The sequence below is a fragment of the Scylla paramamosain genome, chromosome 10 (genome assembly GCF_035594125.1).
Source record: "Scylla paramamosain isolate STU-SP2022 chromosome 10, ASM3559412v1, whole genome shotgun sequence".
NCBI classification, from domain to species: domain Eukaryota; kingdom Metazoa; phylum Arthropoda; class Malacostraca; order Decapoda; family Portunidae; genus Scylla; species Scylla paramamosain.
Genome location: NC_087160.1, coordinates 27643994 through 27664431, shown reverse-complemented (window position 1 = coordinate 27664431; position 20438 = coordinate 27643994). Strand labels below are relative to the sequence as shown.

Here is a 20438-nt window from a genome sequence, read left to right as displayed (position 1 = left end):
AAAAGGGATGGTTGGACTGACTGCATATAACTGGACCTGAAAAAGAAATTAATAAAGTATCTCAAGAGAATTATTTGGAAAAAAAAATATTGGAGGAGTGAGGGATAGTCTTCTAAAACTGGTTGAAGATGACTTAAAGAACAGAGAAAGGAGGATGGTTATTAAAGATCAGAAATCAGTACGGTGTGCAGAGTTTCACAGGGATCTATTCTCTCATCAGTCATGTCTGTAATATGTATACTGGATAAGCGATGTGGTGGAAGGAGTAATTAGTTATATGAGCTTTTGCAGATTATGGGAAACCATAAAGGAAAGCAAAAAAACTCTGAAGACTGAAATGCTACAAAAGAATCTAGGTAGGATATGGGAATGAAGTTTTAGATGACAAATAGAATTTGACCTTAGAAGGTGCAAAAAGATGTTTGTTTAATTACATGATGGGAAATGAAATTATCAGCCAAGTTCCAGAGGAAAAGGACCTTGGAGTGATAGTTTTGAACAGCATATTATCATAGAAACATAGAAGCAGAATCACGAGAGACACTCAAGTTATTCAGGAACGAAAGAACAAGAATGGCATTCACTTATTTGGATGAAGAAATTGTGAAAATAACTGTTACAATGATATTTCCAAGATGCAGATATACAGCAGCAGAGTGGTAATTTCATTAGAAAAAAATATATTGGAAAATTGGAAAGAGTATAGAGCAACAACAAATATAGTATTTAATTTGAGAGATCTCTCATTTGAAGAAATGGCTGCAGCTTTCAATCTTAAGAGTAAAAAGAGAGAGGACTTAATTGCAATGTTCAGAGTAATGAAGGAAATGGAAAAACTAGATAGAGAGTATTTGTGTGTGTGGAATGAATTGGGTGTGAGGAAACACAAAAGAAAGCTGAAGAGGGCTGCATGTATGAGACATCAGTAGTCATAGCTTTCCCCATAGAAGCATAAAAATCTAGATTAATCTGGATGAAAGAGTGGCCCATGCAAGAAGTATTCAGGAATGAGGAAAAGTCAATACAAGTACACTGTAGATAGGGAAAAGGGACATTATGAACATAACTCCTTTCTCATATGTCACAACTAGGTAAATACACACACACACACACACACACACACACACACACACACACACACACACACACACACACACACACACACACACACACACACACACACACTATACATGTCTCATTACATGCAAGAGTATATTTAGCAAAAAATTTTCATATGAAGGATTCACATAAAATCTATCTTTATATTATCCAAGCCCCTAAATTGATTTTTGCAGTTATAATGATCTAAACCATTATAAGAATACAATATTAATATTAAATATTATTACAGTATTATTAGAATAGTACTATTAAATGTTGAGTGTGTCCTTACTCATCAGGCTTCATCTGAAATGTTTTTTTTTCATTAGGTTGGGTTTTAAGTGAAATGAGGATTAATGCACCATTTAAGACCATATCAAAATATTAAATACAGCTGAAGCAATAGTGGTGCCTCAGCATCTCCCCCCCCCTCTTTTTTTTTTTTTTTTTTTTTTTTTTTTTTTTTTTTTGTGTGTGTGTGTGTGTGTGTGTGTGTGAAAGTAGAGACTGTAATAGCTAACTGACAAAAAATGTTGTAAGACTAAGTGACTTTGTGCTATGTGTAATATCAAGGCTTACTACCTTAACTTGCCTGACCATAGTTGATTACCATTAACAAACAAAAAATATGGTGTAAAACTGCATATGTGACATGCTGAGCTAGTTTTCCAGTTTGAAAATCACTAAAACACTATCTGTGTGACAAGTACTGGTGTTATATAAAAGCTTGAATTCTTCACCAGAAGCTTTCAGAAGCTTTCACTTGTCTAGTCGTAGCTTATCATGGTAGATAAACAAAATGTTATGATGCTTCTGAAATGATATTATGAGTTTTCTTCCTTAATATCATAAACATTATCTCCATAACTGCCAAATTTTTTTGAAGGCTTGAATCCTGTACCATGATGCTTAATCATTCCAGTTATAGCTGATTATCATAAGTAAAATTAAATTATGTAAGGCTTCAGTATTTTCTAGTTTGAAAATCAAGGGAACATTATCATAACAATTAACAATCATATGAATGCATCCCAACAAAAATTATTCATGTTTTTATGTCCCCTGTTTGGCATAAGTACACGCTGACCTATATGGGCACAGCCCATGCCTCAGAGGAGATAAATGGGCAACATTGGTTGAGCACATGTGCAGACTTACTGTTTTAGTGGTTAATACTTTGTAAGTTCTAGTTTTTGGCACAAATTGTTGATCATATTCTTACACTATTGATAAGAGTTGCACCCTAACTTATTCACCACATTCATAGCTCTTTTTGCTGGCTTGTCACCATAAGCACTGCTTACTGAGTATTTTTTATCCATGATGCAAAGTTGTCACAATAAAGTTTAATTATTTGCAAGCTATTATGTAATGTAACTACAGTAAGTCAAAGTTCTTGCAATTTTTGTTTCTAATTATTGATGTATATACTATACATTAACATCTTGCAACATGAAGTCAGGTTCAGATCTCATGCTCAGATGGCCATAATCTCTTGAAATAAATCAAGACTTCTGTAGGAGTGAAAGGAAAGAGGGGATGGTGATTAAAGATATTAGAGTGGGAATGTAACTCACATGAGTAAATGCCTTGAAGAATCTAAAAGATCTCAGATTTTGTGAATTCTGCCATTTTAAAGATTTTCCCAATGCTCTTTGGGTGTGATAGTGCTGCATACATGACAACACTGTGAGAAGGAGTGAAATGGCAGTTGAACAAGTATTGTGCCAAGGAATCATATGATGCAAATTTTGTGCTATGTATTTAATCATAAAATATACCAATTAGGATCTAAGAATTTGTCATCATTAACTGACAGCTTCTCATCTCAAATTGACAGTTATAGGCATATTATATTGAACTCAAAATCAAGTAATGGAGAATCTTTTCATCAGATACAAATTTTTTAAATGTGCCACAAATTAAATGAAAATTTGCACGGAATAGGCATGAAATGTGAAATAACACAGTCACCCTAAATTTTATTGATTTCATCTTTTGAACTTTAAGATTTAAGGAATGTAGAGTTCAAATTGAGGATCCTTCCAGAGAACACATCCTTTTCAAAGCTTATAAAAATTTTACTATGATGTGCCAGGAAAATGGAAATGTGTTGGAAATTTCATTGTTAAGCTATAAATTATTGCTCATTGATTTAGTCAACTTTAAGGACAAAGAATTTTATCTGTTCCAATTCAAATGTTATGGAAAACTTGATACATTATTAAGAAAGGGATTGCTGTTTATAGAGACTTAAAGTTTTACTGGGGGATGTATTAATTTGTGGTTGATGAAAAGATACAATTTTGTTAGCTTATGGCTGGAGTTATGGCATTGGTATTTTTTACATTCATTTGAAAATTGAAGTAAAGATAATTTTTATGAATAAAAAATATTTTTTAAATAAAATAAATAAAGAAAAAATTTCATAAACAAAAATTATTGCTTATGTTTCAGATCAGCTTTTTCAAGTTAAGCATGCTAAAACCAGAACTAAAATCATAATGAATGGATATTTTCATTTGTACATAAAGGAATAAGTAAAGGAACAAACAAATGAAGGAATAATCTTGTCACTACTGCCTCAGAATAGTTTATTTTACATAATTTGGAATGATAAAAACATGTTGCACCTTCATTATTAGGTAGAAGTCTTAAGGAAAGGTATTCAATGAACTTGGAAAGCTGCATGAAATATTTTGGCAGAAGAGCACTTCACTGAAGTGTTTTCTATAAGGAGATTCTCGTAAAAATTTGAAAAATGTTGCAGTAAAAACATGGGATGGTCACATACCAATTTTTCACATTAGAAGTTGTAGAGCTTTGTTATTTATGTAGTCTACTTACTACATACCAAAAGGAACCCCAAGAAGCAAGAAGCAAGACATTGTAATCAGTTACTAATATATAATGTTTTGCACTTATCTGCTTGACTTCTGTTGTCATATGGCACAACTAGAAGCATTAAGTCCATTTTCACTTTTAAGAGTAGAGGTGGAACAAGTGTCTTGGTCTGGACTTTTCATTCAATAGAGTAAGGTAACGGGTATGGGAGGTTCTTGTCCGTGGGCTAACTCTCGGTACATCACTTGTAGCGTACTCGGACTCAGACTCTGAGTGGAGTTCCCTTGAGCGGCGGCGTAGCACAGATTCCTACAAAGTCAACCGCAAAGCCGTACCCAAGAGGATGAAAAAGAAGCGGCTTCCAATACCCGTTGCAGCTCCCCGTGTGCCCCCCCTCCCCTCCTTCTATGTTGCCGAGGGAGGACCTGGCACTCGCTATTCGGACGAGAGGCTTTTGCTCGACCCCTATGAGAAAGGTACCAGAGGTAGCCCTGTGTCCAACTGTACTCTTTTTCTTCCTCTGTGGCACCACACCAACATATATACTGACCCATAGAACATAGTGTCTGAGGTGCTTCGTATTGGCTTTGGGAATGGAAAGAGTGCCATACTCAGTGCTATATCTAAGGGTCATCTTGCTGCTTACTCATGGCCAAGTTTTTGTGCTGGGCATGATAATGTTAATTTCACACCACAATAAACTGATACTATTTTTTTTATTTTTTTTATTAAAACAAGTATTTTCACTGGTCTTCATTGTATGTGTAAATAATTTAGTAAATTGCTCAAAAACTAGCCATGTCATTTGTAATGTGGTGTCACTGCAATGAAAGTCTACCAGTCCCTTGCATGCCAAGTACTTCATACTTCAGGAACTATGCTCTGAACATACTGCCTCACTTCTCAGGCCTTCACATGCTTCAGGTGAGTTATATTAAGACTAGCTTATTAGATAGTCTTGCCAATTGTTTTTGCTTTAGCTTGGTGAAAATAATGTTCTCATAAAAATGTCTCATCAGCAGCTGTGGTGTCATTTTCATTTGAAAGAGTAGTTAATAAGCAACAAATAATGCTTTCATGCTGTCTTCACATACACTGTCTTAATCCAGCAGAAATTACTTTGGTATTAGGCATTAAGAACTACCATTAGAAAAGCTAAATGGAAAAGACTATAATTAAGAACTAGCAATAGTGTTATGTATTAAAACAATGTTTTGTAGATTTTTATTTATTTATTTTTACATTTATTTTAATAAGACAATCTTTTCATGTATTTGTGGCTTGTCTGGGGAATTGCATTGAATTGCATCCTGTGTGATGCTTTATGTATGCTGTGTCCTAAGTTCCTAACACATCCTTCCCAGCCCTAACATATGTGATGCTGCCAAGCATTGTTAATTTACATCATAGTCATGCTGTGTCCATGAGGCATGTTATGTGGTGCTATGGTTTGCCTGTGTGCATGGATAGATATCTTTCCTTGTAAACTCATATTCATTATATCATACAGAATTGATAACATTAAAGAGATACTCTTACATGGAATGCTATGACTCAGAAACAGAGGGATAACATATAGGGGCTCACAGTTTGAGCATTCCTTTGTCATTGAGACAATACACCACATCCTTTGTTGCTATTCTGTCAACCTATCCTGCAACCTGAGAAACACACACACACACACACACACACACACACACACACACACACACACACACACACACACACACATATTTCATTGTTGTTTCATATTGTGGTAGTTAATAATGAAAATTGAGCCATATACTCATATAGTCTTATGTTTATACTAGAAAAAATGAGTACAGAGGTACTTCCTTAAAAAGAAACTACCAGTCATTTTAGATTTGTAATGCATGGGAACTTTATTTTTTCTTAACAGTTTATGAAAACAAGTTTTGCATAATGTATGATTTTGGAAGGCATACAGAATTTTTTGGGTACTCTTGAAAATTATTAGTGATGGAACTTACTTACTGAGCCATTAGTATGTCAGGTATTTTAATTGAGAGGTAATTTTCACCTATTTGAAAGGGAGATGATGTTTAGTGAAAAGTGAGAACAAAAGTAAAAACTTGAATCAAGGGAGATAAGTTTTAGAAAGTCAGCATTTTGGCCACCTTTAGGAGGATTAGGCTGTCCTCCTGCCCTGGTATGCGGTGCCCCCCAGACCAGGTGACTGAGGGTGCACTGTTGTTGCTATTTCAGTGGTGAGCGGGTCTGCCTCAGATGATTCCGAGGCCACTGACCGAGAGGATCCGACGGCCCCGCACTCCAAATATAAACCTCAGAAACACACTATTTCATTTAAAAAGAAGATGGGAGGCAGGGAGGGCGTGGCAGTGCGACCTCCTGTGGTGCCCCCCCTGCCCCCCACACACAACCCATCCCACCCTCCCACCTCCCATCCACGCATGGGGCTGGCTGCTACCCCCCACCACAACCCTCTCTCGTATCCTTTGGTGGCCCAGCTTCCCCCAGACACCGAATTATTCTCCCCCTCATGTAAGTCATGCTTGGTCCTGCCTGCCTGCTTTCTAGTCTCTTTCTTCTTTCTTTCCTATTCCTTATCAGAATTTTCTCATCACCACTTCAGATTTTCATGTAACACAAAAGTACCTGTAGATAACAACACATTTGATTTAATGTTGCAATTGAATTGATAGATGAGTCCAAACATTGTAGTACTGAAGTAGTTGGATGGTAGCTCACATGAACACTAATGTAATTCTCAGTCTTTGATGAAAAGTAATATTGAATTAAAGCAGAAATATTAATTTATTTGGATTATTTAAAGATGAGGAAAATAAAAAAGTTATTGAAATAATAATTAATGGTCAGATAAGTTATTGACTTCCTGAGCATAGATAGTTGTTATGTGTATTGGCAAATCTCTTAGGGAAGCAAAAGGAGTTATCATATGATGACTGTTAAAACAAAGACTGCATAAATAAAATTTTCAGCCATATTCAAGTATGTTATGTTTAATTCTTATTCATGTGATATTGGATTGTGTTTTATAAAAAAAAATAAATGTTTCATAATGCAACCATAGAGAATCTCAGGAATATTTATATAATATGTAGATGAATTTATGTTCAGACATGGAACTATTCATTATATTGTTACTTGCATAAGATTTCCACTCAAAACTGTTGCCAAGTTGAAACTGAAAATGCATTAGTGATTCCAAACTATCAGTGGAACCTGCTCATGATAATCAACTAGTCATGAAATGCAGTATGCTTAAATGCAGCCCTTGTTCAGCATGTATTAGGTATTGCATCAAGTGAAGCAACAGTGTTCAGTAGTATAGAAGCTTGACATTAACATGCTTTTGCATGTTAATGCAACTGAATGTTTTGTAGCTTTATATCTTTTGGTAAAGCTAATGTAATGTAATGTCACAGCATGCTTCACTCACATATAGCAAATTTTTACCACACACACCAAAAAAAATAAATAAATAATAAATAAATGAATTAATTAGTAATAATGAAGAAATAAAGAAATAAAATAAAAGCGAGGAAAGGAAAATCTCTGAGTAGTATAAAGAAAATTGCTTATTCCATAAAAAAAATGTAAGATTAGAATAAATTAAATGAGAAGGTAATATTACTAAGGAGTATGCACCAGTTGAAAGAAAAGGTATATTAATGTAGATGTCTAACAATTCTACCCCATCCTGTTGGGCAGCTAAGTAAATGCACGCAAACACACACACACACACACACACACACACACCACTATTGTTAGAGTTGAATATATTCATAATATTCATTTGTGAATTTTAGCTATTAAAATCTTTAAAATTCCAATAACATGTACATGTATTGTTATTTATTCTTTTCTTAATATGCATTTCTCCACCACCAAGTTTCTTCATTATAATGAAAACATTGAGAAGGGAAATCGCACTCCCTTGAAAGCACCTTTTATTATGCACAGGAAATATAGTGTTGTTTTAATTCATGGTAAGATCTTTGCAGTAAGCAGTTGTATAAAAAGTTTTTTGGTAAAAGGAAAGGAAGTCTTTTTTGGCATTCATGGACTTGGAGAAAGGGTATGATAGAATTGACAGGAAAAAAGTATATAAAAGTATATGAAATTTGGAGGCAGTTTGTTGAAATAAGTGAAGTTTCTCTGTAAATAGCATGGCATGTGTGAGAGTTGGTGATGGGGTGAGTGAGTTTTTCCCAGTCAGAGCAGGTTCGCATCAGGGTTGTGTAATGTCACTGTGATGTTAATCTTGTGTATGGTTGGTGTGGTAAAGGAAGTAAATATGAGGGTTTTAGACAGTGGCCTGAGTTTGATCATTGGGGAAGAATGGTTATGGGGTCTAAGTCAGGTGCTATTTGCTGAAGATACAGCTCTGGTGGCTGACTCAGAAGAAGATGAAAAGACTGATAGAGGAGCTTGGGCATAGTTGTAGAAGAAAAAAGCTGAAAGTGAATGTTGGTAAAAGAAAGGTAATGAAATGCTCAAGAGAGTTCACTGGTGAAAAGATGGATGTAAGATTGAATGGAGAACAACCAGAACTGGTGTATTTGCTCAAGTATTTGGAATCTATATTTACAGTGGACAGGAGGGTTGAAACAGAGGTGTAGTGTAGGGTGAAAGAAACAGGAAAAGTACTTGGTAGACTGAGAAAGATCTTTAAACAAAGGACACTGAGTATGAATAGAAAGAGAGGGTTATATGAGGGAATTGTGGTGCCCATTGTATGCTGTGTGGTACTAAATCATGGAACATTGGAGTAGCAGAGAAGAAACAGTTAAATGTAATAGAAACAAAGTGTTTATGGATGGATAGAATAAGAAATGAGGAGGTAAGGTGAACTGGTGTTTGGCCAAATCACTGTGTGTTAAGATGGTTTGGGCACAGAGAGAATAGAGGACAGTAAACTAGTAAAGAGAATAATATGGTCAGATTTTTTCAGTAAAAGGTTAAAAGATGAACTGTGTGAAGAGTGCACTGAATCTGAGAGAAGTGATTGAGCAGCAAGTAAAGAGCAGTTGTGTGTGATAAAGGTGAATGGAGAGCAACACTAGTGAACAAATGAAAATGACTTGATCCTGTCAACCCCCTGGGAAGGGAGTGTGGATGCACTTGGTGGGGTCCATTGGCATATGGATCTAGTTTGGGTGCTCCATTGGAAGTATCCTGCATCTGTTGCAGTCTCAAAATTGGAGTAGGTGTTGGGTAGGGAACAGTCTCATTATGAAGGGGCACAGGTGAACCAGTGTATGCTGTCAGGCCTTGCTATGAATGTGTGTGTGGCCAGCTGTGCTGTGCCCAGACTCCTGGGGTGTAGCACAATAGGTCATGAGACTGTCCAACTTTGCCAATGACCAAGCAGGTGAAGAGGGTGAATGATGTGTGTGTGTGTGTGTGTGTGTGTGTGTGTGTGTAGTGCCTTGTTGGGGCCATCCAGTGTTTGAATGCTGGCCTGATTATATATATATATGTATATATATATATATATATATATATATATATATATATATATATATATATATATATATATATATATATATATATATATATATATATATATGTAGAGAGAGAGAGAGAGAGAGAGAGAGAGAGAGAGAGAGAGAGAGAGAGAGAGAGAGAATTTCAAAGGCAGTTAAGTGACACTTGCATTCATACACATATTTCCCCATCCCCACACACACATTACCTGCTTAATATTTGCTGCTTTGAAGGATAAAATAATAGGATTTCACGACATTATATATATATATATATATATATATATATATATATATATATATATATATATATATATATATATATATATATATATATATATATATATATATATATATATATATATATATATATATATATATATATATATATATATATATATATATATATATATATATATATATATATATATAGTTATCACTTACATAATAAAAGCAACAGGCAAACCATATACATCTGTCTTACCTCTTCCCTCTCCATCACATCCTGCAATATCACTCAGCATTTTGTGTCTTTTATGGTGTTTATTCTGTCTTTCAGAACATTACAGTGTTTTGTTTCTGTGGTTACAAGCAAGTCATAACACTAACATGATTTATCTTTCTTATAATTCTTTTGCCTATTATTACATTTGAGTGTGTGTTACAAGGTTTTACCAGGATCTAATTAAAGTTATCTGTGAGGCTGTAGTTTTCCTCACTTATATGAATGTTCGGATCCTGTTGTTTGGAGGAGGTTAAACAATGATATGCTGATGTGTGTGTGTGCATACACACACACACACACACACACACACACACACACACACACACACAACACCAAATTAACTAAGAATTAACAGACTTCCCAAATTGCAGAATGCATCTTGAAAATAAACATTTATAAAATGTAATGAACAAATGGTATCAGTGAATCATGCACAAGACTGAAAACAGTAAAAAACTGACAATTGTTATTTGCTATAATTTGGTAAGCATCTTTAGTTTACTACAAGCCCATATTGATATCACATCTTTGTCTTGTTTATCAAAATTCTTGCTTATACATCATTCATGAATATCCCGAATGCTCACATATATGTAAAATTCTCATCCCGCATGGTTTGCTCTTAATGGCAGTTCTTCAATGTTACATAAGTATTTAATTGTCAGTATCACTCAAACCTACACTCAGACACCTTTCTGTGATGTGAGGCTTAGATTTGGTTTATTTTTTCCCCTCATCATAAATTCCTTGCATAGCACCATTCCTGGATCTTAAAAACTCAGCAGTTATTCTTGAAGCATCTCATTTTCTATCAGTCTTCATTCATAAGTTTATTTTCAGTTATTTAGTGTTACTACATTCCTGAAACTCAACACAAACTCACAGCCTTTGTGCTTTAATGTTTTTTGGCTTTGTCAGCTTTTTTCTATTTTATGTCTTATTTGTAGCATTATCCAAGTTATCAGTTATTTTTTTGCCTACTCAATGTTCTCATTAATGAACAATTTTCTTATAAGGATGAATATGCAATCATATTATATTGACTGAGCATTAGTTGTTCCCTTGGGCCAAGACTCAAACTTAACCCATATGAAGCCAAGAATTTTACAGTGTGAAGACAACTTACTAACCAGTCATATCTGTATTACATATAAACTTTGTTCAGGTCATTGCACTCACCATTTTCTGATTTGATGTCACTAAATGAAAATTTTGGATATAAAATTATTTGTGAAAATAGAGCACCCCAAACTGTAAAACATAAATATCCTTTCCACTCATTGGAAACCAGCTTTCTTCACAAATGCTTGCATATCATAAATGGATGGGTGATATGTATACCTAATCTTTCACTTAGCTTTCACTCAATTCCTACTTTTAAACTATTTTTTTTATTTTATTTATTTTATTTATTCATTTATTTATTTATTTATTCTTTTTTTTCAATGTTTTGAAAATGTTGGATCCTTTAGTTGTACATAACTTATTGTCAACTAAATTTGTTGACTAATTAGTTATACCACACTCCAGGACAGTCTCTTCATAGATAATTAAGCCTCAAGGTTGGTATGAAATTTTCTCCAGTGCATGTTACCTTCATCCTACGTGTTTGCTTGCTTCTGCTTCTTCTGACAGTATTACCTGGACACCCCACTACCTACTGGTTGTTCAGTTGATGTATTTTACATTCTCAAAGTAGCATTATACTCATTGTTTTGTGGAAGGAATCACTTCCGAATACCAACTATATGAAACCTTGTCTCTTATTATCTTTTATTTTGTGTTTGATTAAAAAGATACATAACATTTTAGTTGTAGTGTATTTTAACCTTTATATCCAGTTTGTAAAGTTGTTGTTCTTTTAGTATACTTGCACATTAAGTATTAGTCATGTCAGACCTAGAAGGATGGTAGTGCCTTCACCCTTGTAGTATACCTTCTATAAAGGAGAAGAAAATGTGGGACAAAAAAGCTTTGGTCTTCTTCAAAGCTGTTTAATGCTTATGACATGTTACTGATGCTGTGGTTTTCATTTTATTTGTAGTTTTCTTCCTTGACTTCTCATATGACAATGCCTTGGAAAAAAAAATTACATTCCTCTCCATTAGCTCATATATATGGCAGTGTGCATTGGTTCTATATATGTGTTCTTGCCTCCCAAGCCTTTCTCTGCCTGCCATGGCTGAGAAGAGAAGGTTTGGAAAGTAAGAGGCTGTCATGCTGCCAAATCAATATGATGATGAATGCTTCTATTCAGGTGTGGAGCAGAGGCTTTGTTGACAACTATCTATATCTGATTCTGCTGACTTGGAATGTTGCATATTGTTCAATATGGTGATTTGTTTATATATTTGTTTATTTACTTTTTTAAGTTTACCTTATTTACTTATATTTGTTGGTGCAAGCATTTGTGGATTTCAACATGACAAAGAAATATGGTATCTACCTTATATAAATCTACTGAAATATGTGTAGGATTTTCATCTGCCAAGTATTGTCTTGAGATATGGCACATGATGAAAGCGTCTGTGTCTTTGTGAATGTATAAATGATGAAACACTAAAATATATTCGAAATTGTTCACAAACTTAAAACTTTAAAATATCTCATGTATTTCTAGAAATAGAAGGTTAATTGAATAGTGAATCTCATACATTATTTTTTTAAAACATGAGTATTTAATGATACTTAGTTGCTGTTGTTGGATTGACTACTTGCAACCTGCAGATGACAAATGTGACTACTGACACCATAGTGAAACAAATAATTTTCCCTTCAGAAATTTTGTACCAAAGTACAGTTAATTTCTGCTACAATCTTGTGGCAGGTTAAAAAATAATCCCAATAATACAAGTCTTATTGACTACATACTTCATTGTAGCTTTCCATGATTAACTTGATTATGCATTGTGTATGGGATGTAGGATTTTTCCTTTAGTGGGCGCCTGTTGACATTTAAAAAATTTATACTAACTTTTGCTTCTCTCCAACTGAAGTTATATTTAGTTTAGTCTCTTGTTTTTCTTTGTCCCCTCAACATTATTTTGTTTTGTTATTTAATGTGGGCATTGAGATTAATACACATTTGTTCATTCTTTGGTAAAACATTGTATGCTATCATCATGCATTCATTGTAATCAAGGAGACTAAAACTGCATGAAATTTAATATTTAGCTACTAACTGTGTATTCAGTAAGCTCACAACTTTCAAAGGATACATACCTTGAAAAGAGTAACCTTGAAAAGAGTAATTAATTTTGTATTTGCATCATTGTACTGTGAGCTTTCAGCAAACCAGGGACATTATTACATTGGGAACTGAAACTCATGGGGAAAAGTATTCACATCTTTACTTGAACTGAGTGAAGTTATGATTCAATTAATTTTATATTATGTTCCATCATATTTATTGATTTACTGTGGGTGCACTTTCTTCTTGTGCTACAGGTCTCTCTCTCTCTCTCTCTCTCTCTCTCTCTCTCTCTCTCTCTCTCTCTCTCTCTCTCTCTCTCTCTCTCTCTCTCTCTCTCTCTCTCTCTCTCTCTCTCTCTCTCTCTCTCTCTCTCTCTTCCAAAGTTTCTTTTCTCTCTTTCACTCACAGTTTACAGGAGAAACCAAAGTTTCCTAAGGTTTCAGTTAAATTATTGAAATCATTCTTCATATTATAATTATGCCATTTTCTTTTGTTTTTGTATGAATGTCAGGATATTGATGAGATTGGTCACTGGTGTAGCTACCAATGTAGTAATGCATGTGCACATGATCTGGGCAGTTGTGTTAGTGCCTGGAGTTTCCCAGATCTCTCAAATGGGCATTCATTCACAGCACTGAGGAGTGTGCATGTACTGTGTTCTTGTTTGATTTTACTAGTAATATTCAGCTTGTGTTTAACAAAGATGTAGAGAGTGAAAATCAGAAGCAGACTCGTCCCATTAAGTTATTTTATATTTCATGCACACTTCCTTAAGTGAATGTGTAATTTGTATCAGCTACATGTGTCATTCACTCCCAGTGTTTCTCTCATATTTTGAAGCACCCTGTAACACTTAATTCCTTCCCATACAGTTGCTCCAGGAAAACTTGAAGGGGACCATGCATACAGAGTGATTCCAGAAGATGACTCAAGTCTTGAGGTGTCTTCCCCACGTGACCAACAATCACCCATTTTGCCACCTGGAGCCCCCACACGGAAGGACACAGACAAGACTGCCCGCCGCAAGGTATTTTTTTAGAATATTAGTTTGATTTTCCAATTTGGCATTATTTCAGTACATTCTCTACTTTCAAGTACCCTTTAAATTCATAAGGATGCTAATACAATAAAATAAAGGAAAGTGTTGTTGATTGATGGTGGTGTATTATTCCATGCAAAGGAAAAGCATTGCATGTCTAAATAGTCATAGTCTAATGTTGGACTAGAATAAATAAGAATATGGAATGAAAAATGTATTTTGCTCTCAGAGGAAAGTCAAAACAGGCCAGTCATGTCACACATAAACTAATAAAAGAATTACATTATAATGATTTTAAGTCAGCAAGCATAAAAGGTCCTCATTCTTTGCTGACTTAGAGAAATTCTGATTTGTATCAAATATCATTAAAAACCTTGGAGTCCTTTCCAGACTTTCCATGGCCAATGTCTTCAATGTTTCATGTAACAGTATTATTTCCTTTATGTGTACAAAAATTTAAGGGAGGCCATGTGAGCCACAAATTTGGTGATCAACATGAAAATATGGTGAAGTATGGGTTATCATTGAGAAGCACAGGGAGGAATAATGATATTAATAAGCAATAATAATGGTAATTTATGGTTTATTTATTTGGGATCCTTGTCAACTGAAAATCTACATATTATATATTAACTTACATAATATATATTAACTGGTCATTAACCCTACATAAAGTATCGTACACTATGACACTTTGGCTACCATTTGGCACTGACAGTCTGGAAGACCAGGCCCAGGATGATCAGGCCACCCTCTGTGTTTTTTCAGGAGTTTATTTCAACAGCAGGTCACAACTCCCAGCTTACACCAGGTACCTATTCACTACTAGGTGAACAGGGGCTATACAACAAAAGAATCTGCCCAAAGACTCCAGGTCTGGCTTGGGAGTTGAACTTGGGACCTGGTTATGAATCAGGCATGCTGACCACTGCATCACCATGTTAATATTATACAGCATTCTGAAAACAGGTCTGCTGTGGAAAGAGTGTTACTCTGCTTGATCACATCACCACAAAAATACATGATCTAGGCACTTGAGGTTTGTGACAGTAAAGAGGAAGGATGGATAAAGTTGATGCTTTTAAATTTAAAGCAATTAACTCAAAGTTGTGAAATTAATAATGGAAATAAAGCAATTTCCATGAAAATGTCAAACCATTGCTATATGGGGAGAAGAGACTTACAGCAATGTTCCTGCCTTTAAGGGGTTAATAGAGTGGCATTGTGGTGTGAAATCACTCCAACAGATGAAATTGCTGCTAAGTTTACTTGCTCCATTTCTTCCGAATATATTCCACAGACAAAGCACTAGTATTTTGTCAATATCCATACATGTGTTGATAATATGTAAAATCCATTATAAAACTCTGTGGTTGGACTTCCACACTCACACTTAGAGTAGGTTTTGGTGCTCTTTTATCACTCATTACTCTTGTTTTCTTGCTCTTTTTCTAACTTAACATATTCTACAGACAACAGAGCAACAATGATTTGCCAAAATAACTTCATGCAGATATCGACAATATGTACTTAAGATATATAATATACCTGGTAGATATTTTGATGTCCTCTTCTCACTATAGTATGCATGCTCAAAGGTGTCTTCTGGGAGCAATTTTGACACCGGAAAATTTGCACAATAGCGGTGCCATGCTACAATTGTAGCGCCATCTATGGCTGTGCACAGTGAACTAACTATTCACATGGCCACTTCATGTTTAAAAGATAGAGAATATAGTCAGCTGAAAATATCCTAAATTAAATGATGCAGAAGAATCATTGGTCAGCATGCATTAGTTATCCTTGAACTAGTTATGGATGCAAGAAAAGTACTGTATGTGTGTGTGTGTGAGGAAAACAGAGAGCATATTATAAAAATAACAGTGTGTAGCAATATGTAGAAAAATAAAGTCAAAGAAACAAGAAACTGTACAATTACAAGTCTGAGGAAAGGATATGCAACAATTTACCTATCTTGGGTAGAACCTTTTGAGGGAAACTTTTTATAATAGCTTATGTTGAATTTATATCAGTAACATGATAAGATGACTGAACTGTTCATTAATGTTTATTAAAAGTTAATTAGAATCATGCAGTCTGTCAAGCTGGAAATAAATATTACAACAGTTCATTGAATGTACAGTAAAATAGTTAATCATATTGATTGATAGTTTTGTAAACCATGTTTTATTTCTGCAGCAAGAAAAATTAAGATCACGAGAAGAAGCACGACAAAGGGAAGAAGAACGTAAGAGGGCCAAAGATGAAGAAAAGATGAAGAAAGCTGCAGAAAAGGAAAAGGTAATTTGTGTGTGTGTGTGTGTGTGTGTGTGTGTGTGTGTGTGTGTGTTTGGTAATTAGTTATGACATACAAAAAAAGAAGCTATGTTCACAGTGTCTATCTTGATATCTACTTTTTCATATAACTTGGTGGAGCTTGCTCCTCTTGTGAGGATAAGAGGAAAGGCATTTCTTCTCAGTGGCTGGTGAAACAGGTAATTTGACAACACCTTATAGCTTCACTCAGAGTACCTCAATATCACTGATTAAATTTACCAATACTGGATGTAAGAATTAACTGATATATTATGAATGTAAGTGGTGAAATACTATGCAGGAGAAACAGATGAGTGACAAGGCCAGAGAGGTCAGCACGTGATGCTTTGACCTAGCCTGGGTCACTGCAGTCACCACTGTGATACTAATTGATTAAGGGATATATTACTTTATTTAATTTGTAGTATTGAAGATAGTGTAAATAAACATTATAATATTGTAGGGAATGCAAGTCATGTGAATATATCTTTAAATGCAAAAACATGAATGCATATATGAAGAATGAATAAGTCAGAGAGTCCATAGCGTAACTCAAAGGCCTGTGCCAAACTGATACATCAAATGCAGAGGATGATACGAAGATTAGGGACCTGTCCTTGACATTTAAACCCTACTCTTCATGATTTCCCTCTTGCTGTTCACATGTGTGTGTGCATGTGTGTAAGAACTGAACACCAGCACTGAAAAATAGGAAAGAAATATTCTGTGGAATAATCATAAAAAATAATGGTGAGAGAAAAATGTGGAAGGGAGAAGAAGAAAAGGGTGAGGATTAATTGCTTAAGGTCTCATGTGGTACATGATGTGATTTCCTTTGCTGTGTTATTCTTCAACCCAGAATTTGAACTGAAATATTTAATATGTTTATGTGATAGGACTTTGTGTGCATTATGGGGCAAGAATTATGCATATTTCTTATTATATTGTACACAAATAAGGAGGGGAGGAGAAACAAAGGATAATGAATGTGTAGGTTATGTGTTAGTACACATCCATCTTCGGCTTGAGGTCAAGTTGGGTTGTGAGGGATGAGGGTGCTTTACAACCTGTAGCAGTGGGAGCATCCTGCTTTCACCTTTAGAAAACTATTTATCATTTGGATTTAATGATAGCTTTTTGCAGACAAGAAACATAGTGATATGTGAACACCAGCTGGGGAAGATATGTGGTGATATCAACAGTGAATGTTCATCAGGTGCATGAATAAACAGTGGCTTGCCATGATTTTTACTGACTATTTTTGTACTGTATTAGTAAACCAAGGTTAGCATTATTCTTTAATGATGTCCACAAGTATCTAAAGTTAATGAGGAAGTGATTTAGTCAGGGACATAAAACATATGCAAGTGTTATGTGGTGGTATCAAGAGTGAGCATTCATCAGCTGGTATTCATTAACTTTTTTATATTTTAATATATATATATATATATATATATATATATATATATATATATATATATATATATATATATATATATATATATATATATATTATATATATTATATTTTATTTTATTTTTATTTATTTTTTTATTTTTTTTACATTATAGGTAGTTTGGAAATATTTTAATTTTAGGGAACCTATTTCAGCCAGGATGGTTGACATTATTCTCATTATAATTAACAGGAATCATGTCTAACACAGGCCATTAGTGGAACCAAACCCATGGATTAAGTGACCTGAATATGTATGCATGGACATACATACATACATGTTTTAATGTGCATTGCAAAGTATTATTTAATATTCTATCTGTATATCAGACTGGTAATCCACATGGGTTGATCCAGACTAACCACCATACACACACACACACACACACACACACACACACACACACACACACACACACACACACACACACACACACACACACACACACACACACACACACACACACACACACACACACATCATTCCCACTCTTATCCCTGTTGCTCCCTGGTGGCAACACTGTACTACACCCCCAGGAGTCTGGGCACCTAGCGCCTACAGGTGGAATGTCAAATGAAATTAAGGTGGAAAAATATGAAATCTTCAAGCTGTTGAGTAACTTAGATGTTAGAAAAGCAGTGGGACCAGATGGTGTGTCAGGGTGACTATTGACAGAATGTAGAAACCAACTGGTGGATCCAATCTGGAATGTGGTAAATAGTTCATTGAAAAAAGGAAGAATGCCTAAAGAATAGGAAAGAGCTAATATAATGCCTGTCTATAAAGGAGGTGATAAAATGGAGCCACTAAATTACAGGCCAGTATCATTAACTAGCATCATGAGTAAACTCTGTGAAATTGTAATAAAAACAGATGGTTGCAGTACTTAGAAGAAAATTAGGCAATTACAGATAAACAATTTGGTTTTAGACAGAAAGATCATGTGGTACAAATCTGCTGATCTTTTATACTAGAGTGATAGATATGGTGCAAAAAAGAGGTGGATGGGTAGATACTGTATATCTGGATATATAAAAAGCATTTGACAGAGTTCCACACATGAACCTACTGTGGAAAATGGTAAATCTAGGAGGATTAAAAGACAAAATATTAAGTTGGATGCAAGACTATTTGAAGGACAGACAAATGAGGATAATCAAAGATAATACTTCAAGCTGGAGTGAGGTAACAAGTGGAGTACCACAAGGGTCTGTGTTAGATCTGATTATGTTTCAGATTTTACATAAATGATATACAGAAAGGATTAACATTTTTACTGATGATGCAAAGTTGCTGAGTTATAAAGAGCCAGAAGGATTGTAAGGAGCTTCAGAGAGATTTGGATGAAATTTATGCTCAGAGCCTAAAGTGGAAACTTGAATTTAATCCTAAGAAATGTCATGTGATGGAGATAGGAAAAAAGTACAAGGAGACCTACATGGAACTATAAAATGGGTGAAGATATAATAATGAAAAGTAATAAAGAAAAGGATTTGGGGGTGATTATTCAAGAGACACTGTTGCCAGGGAAACATGTAAGTGGGATTTTTTTGGCTCCACATATAGGATGTTTACCTACATGGGCATGGATATGATGAAAATGATAATTACAACCATGATACTCCCCAAGTTGGAGCACACTGCAGTCATATAGTCTACACAAAGGAAGAAGAATATAAGGAAATTGGAAAGAATAGAGAGGACAGCAACAAAGATGGTGCCAGAATTGAAGGAAAAGACTTAAGTAGAGCAACTGGAAGAAATGAGATTAATAACATTGGAAAAGAGAAAGGGGTGACTGAATAACAATATACAAATTAATAAACCATATGGAAAAGTTAGACACACAAGTTTTGGAGATGCATATGGATGAAGGAACAGGAAGTATGAGAGGACATATAAAAAGATTAAGAAAAGTAAATATCTCAATGACATCAAGAAATATAGTTTCCCATATCAAAGGATTGATCTTTGGAATAGTTTAAGTGAGGAGGTGGTTTCAGCTGTTAGTGTGAGCAAATAAAAGAAAAATTGGATAATTGCAGATGTGGAGACAGGACAAATGAGTTTCTGTTCGGAACCTGTACAATACATACAGGTAAATACATCAATAACAAGACCCAACAGCATACACATAGGTTCATCCCTGCCTCTTTTATAATGAGACTGTTCCCTATCCTGTACCTTCTCCAGTCCTGAGACCACAGCAAATGCAGGGTAATTACCATGGAGCACCCTGTACCTTAACTGGGTCCATACACCAATGAACCCCACCAAGTGTACACTTGCCCACTCTCCCTCCCTAAAGTCAACAAGATCACTTCATTTTCATGCATTCATCACTGTTGCTCTCCATTCATTTTTATCTTACACTATTGCACAGTCACTCCTTTTATTAAGTGCTTTCTTTACACAGTTTATTCACTCCAAGCAAATCCTTCTTTTTTGACCTTTCACTGCACAAATCTTGACCACAGTATTCTTTTTACTAG

The 20438-nt window shown here is 34.8% G+C and overlaps 1 protein-coding gene across 28 annotated transcripts in view; it reads left to right on the top strand.

The window, feature by feature from the left end:
* LOC135104468 (rho GTPase-activating protein 190-like) overlaps window positions 1–20438 on the top strand; it is a 212188-nt gene that overhangs the window by 182686 nt on the left and 9064 nt on the right. For 21 of the 28 annotated variants that reach the window (XM_064011954.1, XM_064011950.1, XM_064011951.1 and 18 more), the window contains 4 exons: window positions 4197–4421; window positions 6172–6468; window positions 14008–14162; window positions 16374–16475. In XM_064011954.1, the coding sequence (XP_063868024.1) occupies window positions 4197–4421; window positions 6172–6468; window positions 14008–14162; window positions 16374–16475 (779 nt within the window). The remainder of the gene's footprint in view (window positions 1–4196; window positions 4422–6171; window positions 6469–14007; window positions 14163–16373; window positions 16476–20438) is intronic. The other 7 variants (XM_064011968.1, XM_064011969.1, XM_064011973.1 and 4 more) reach the window with 3 other exon arrangements.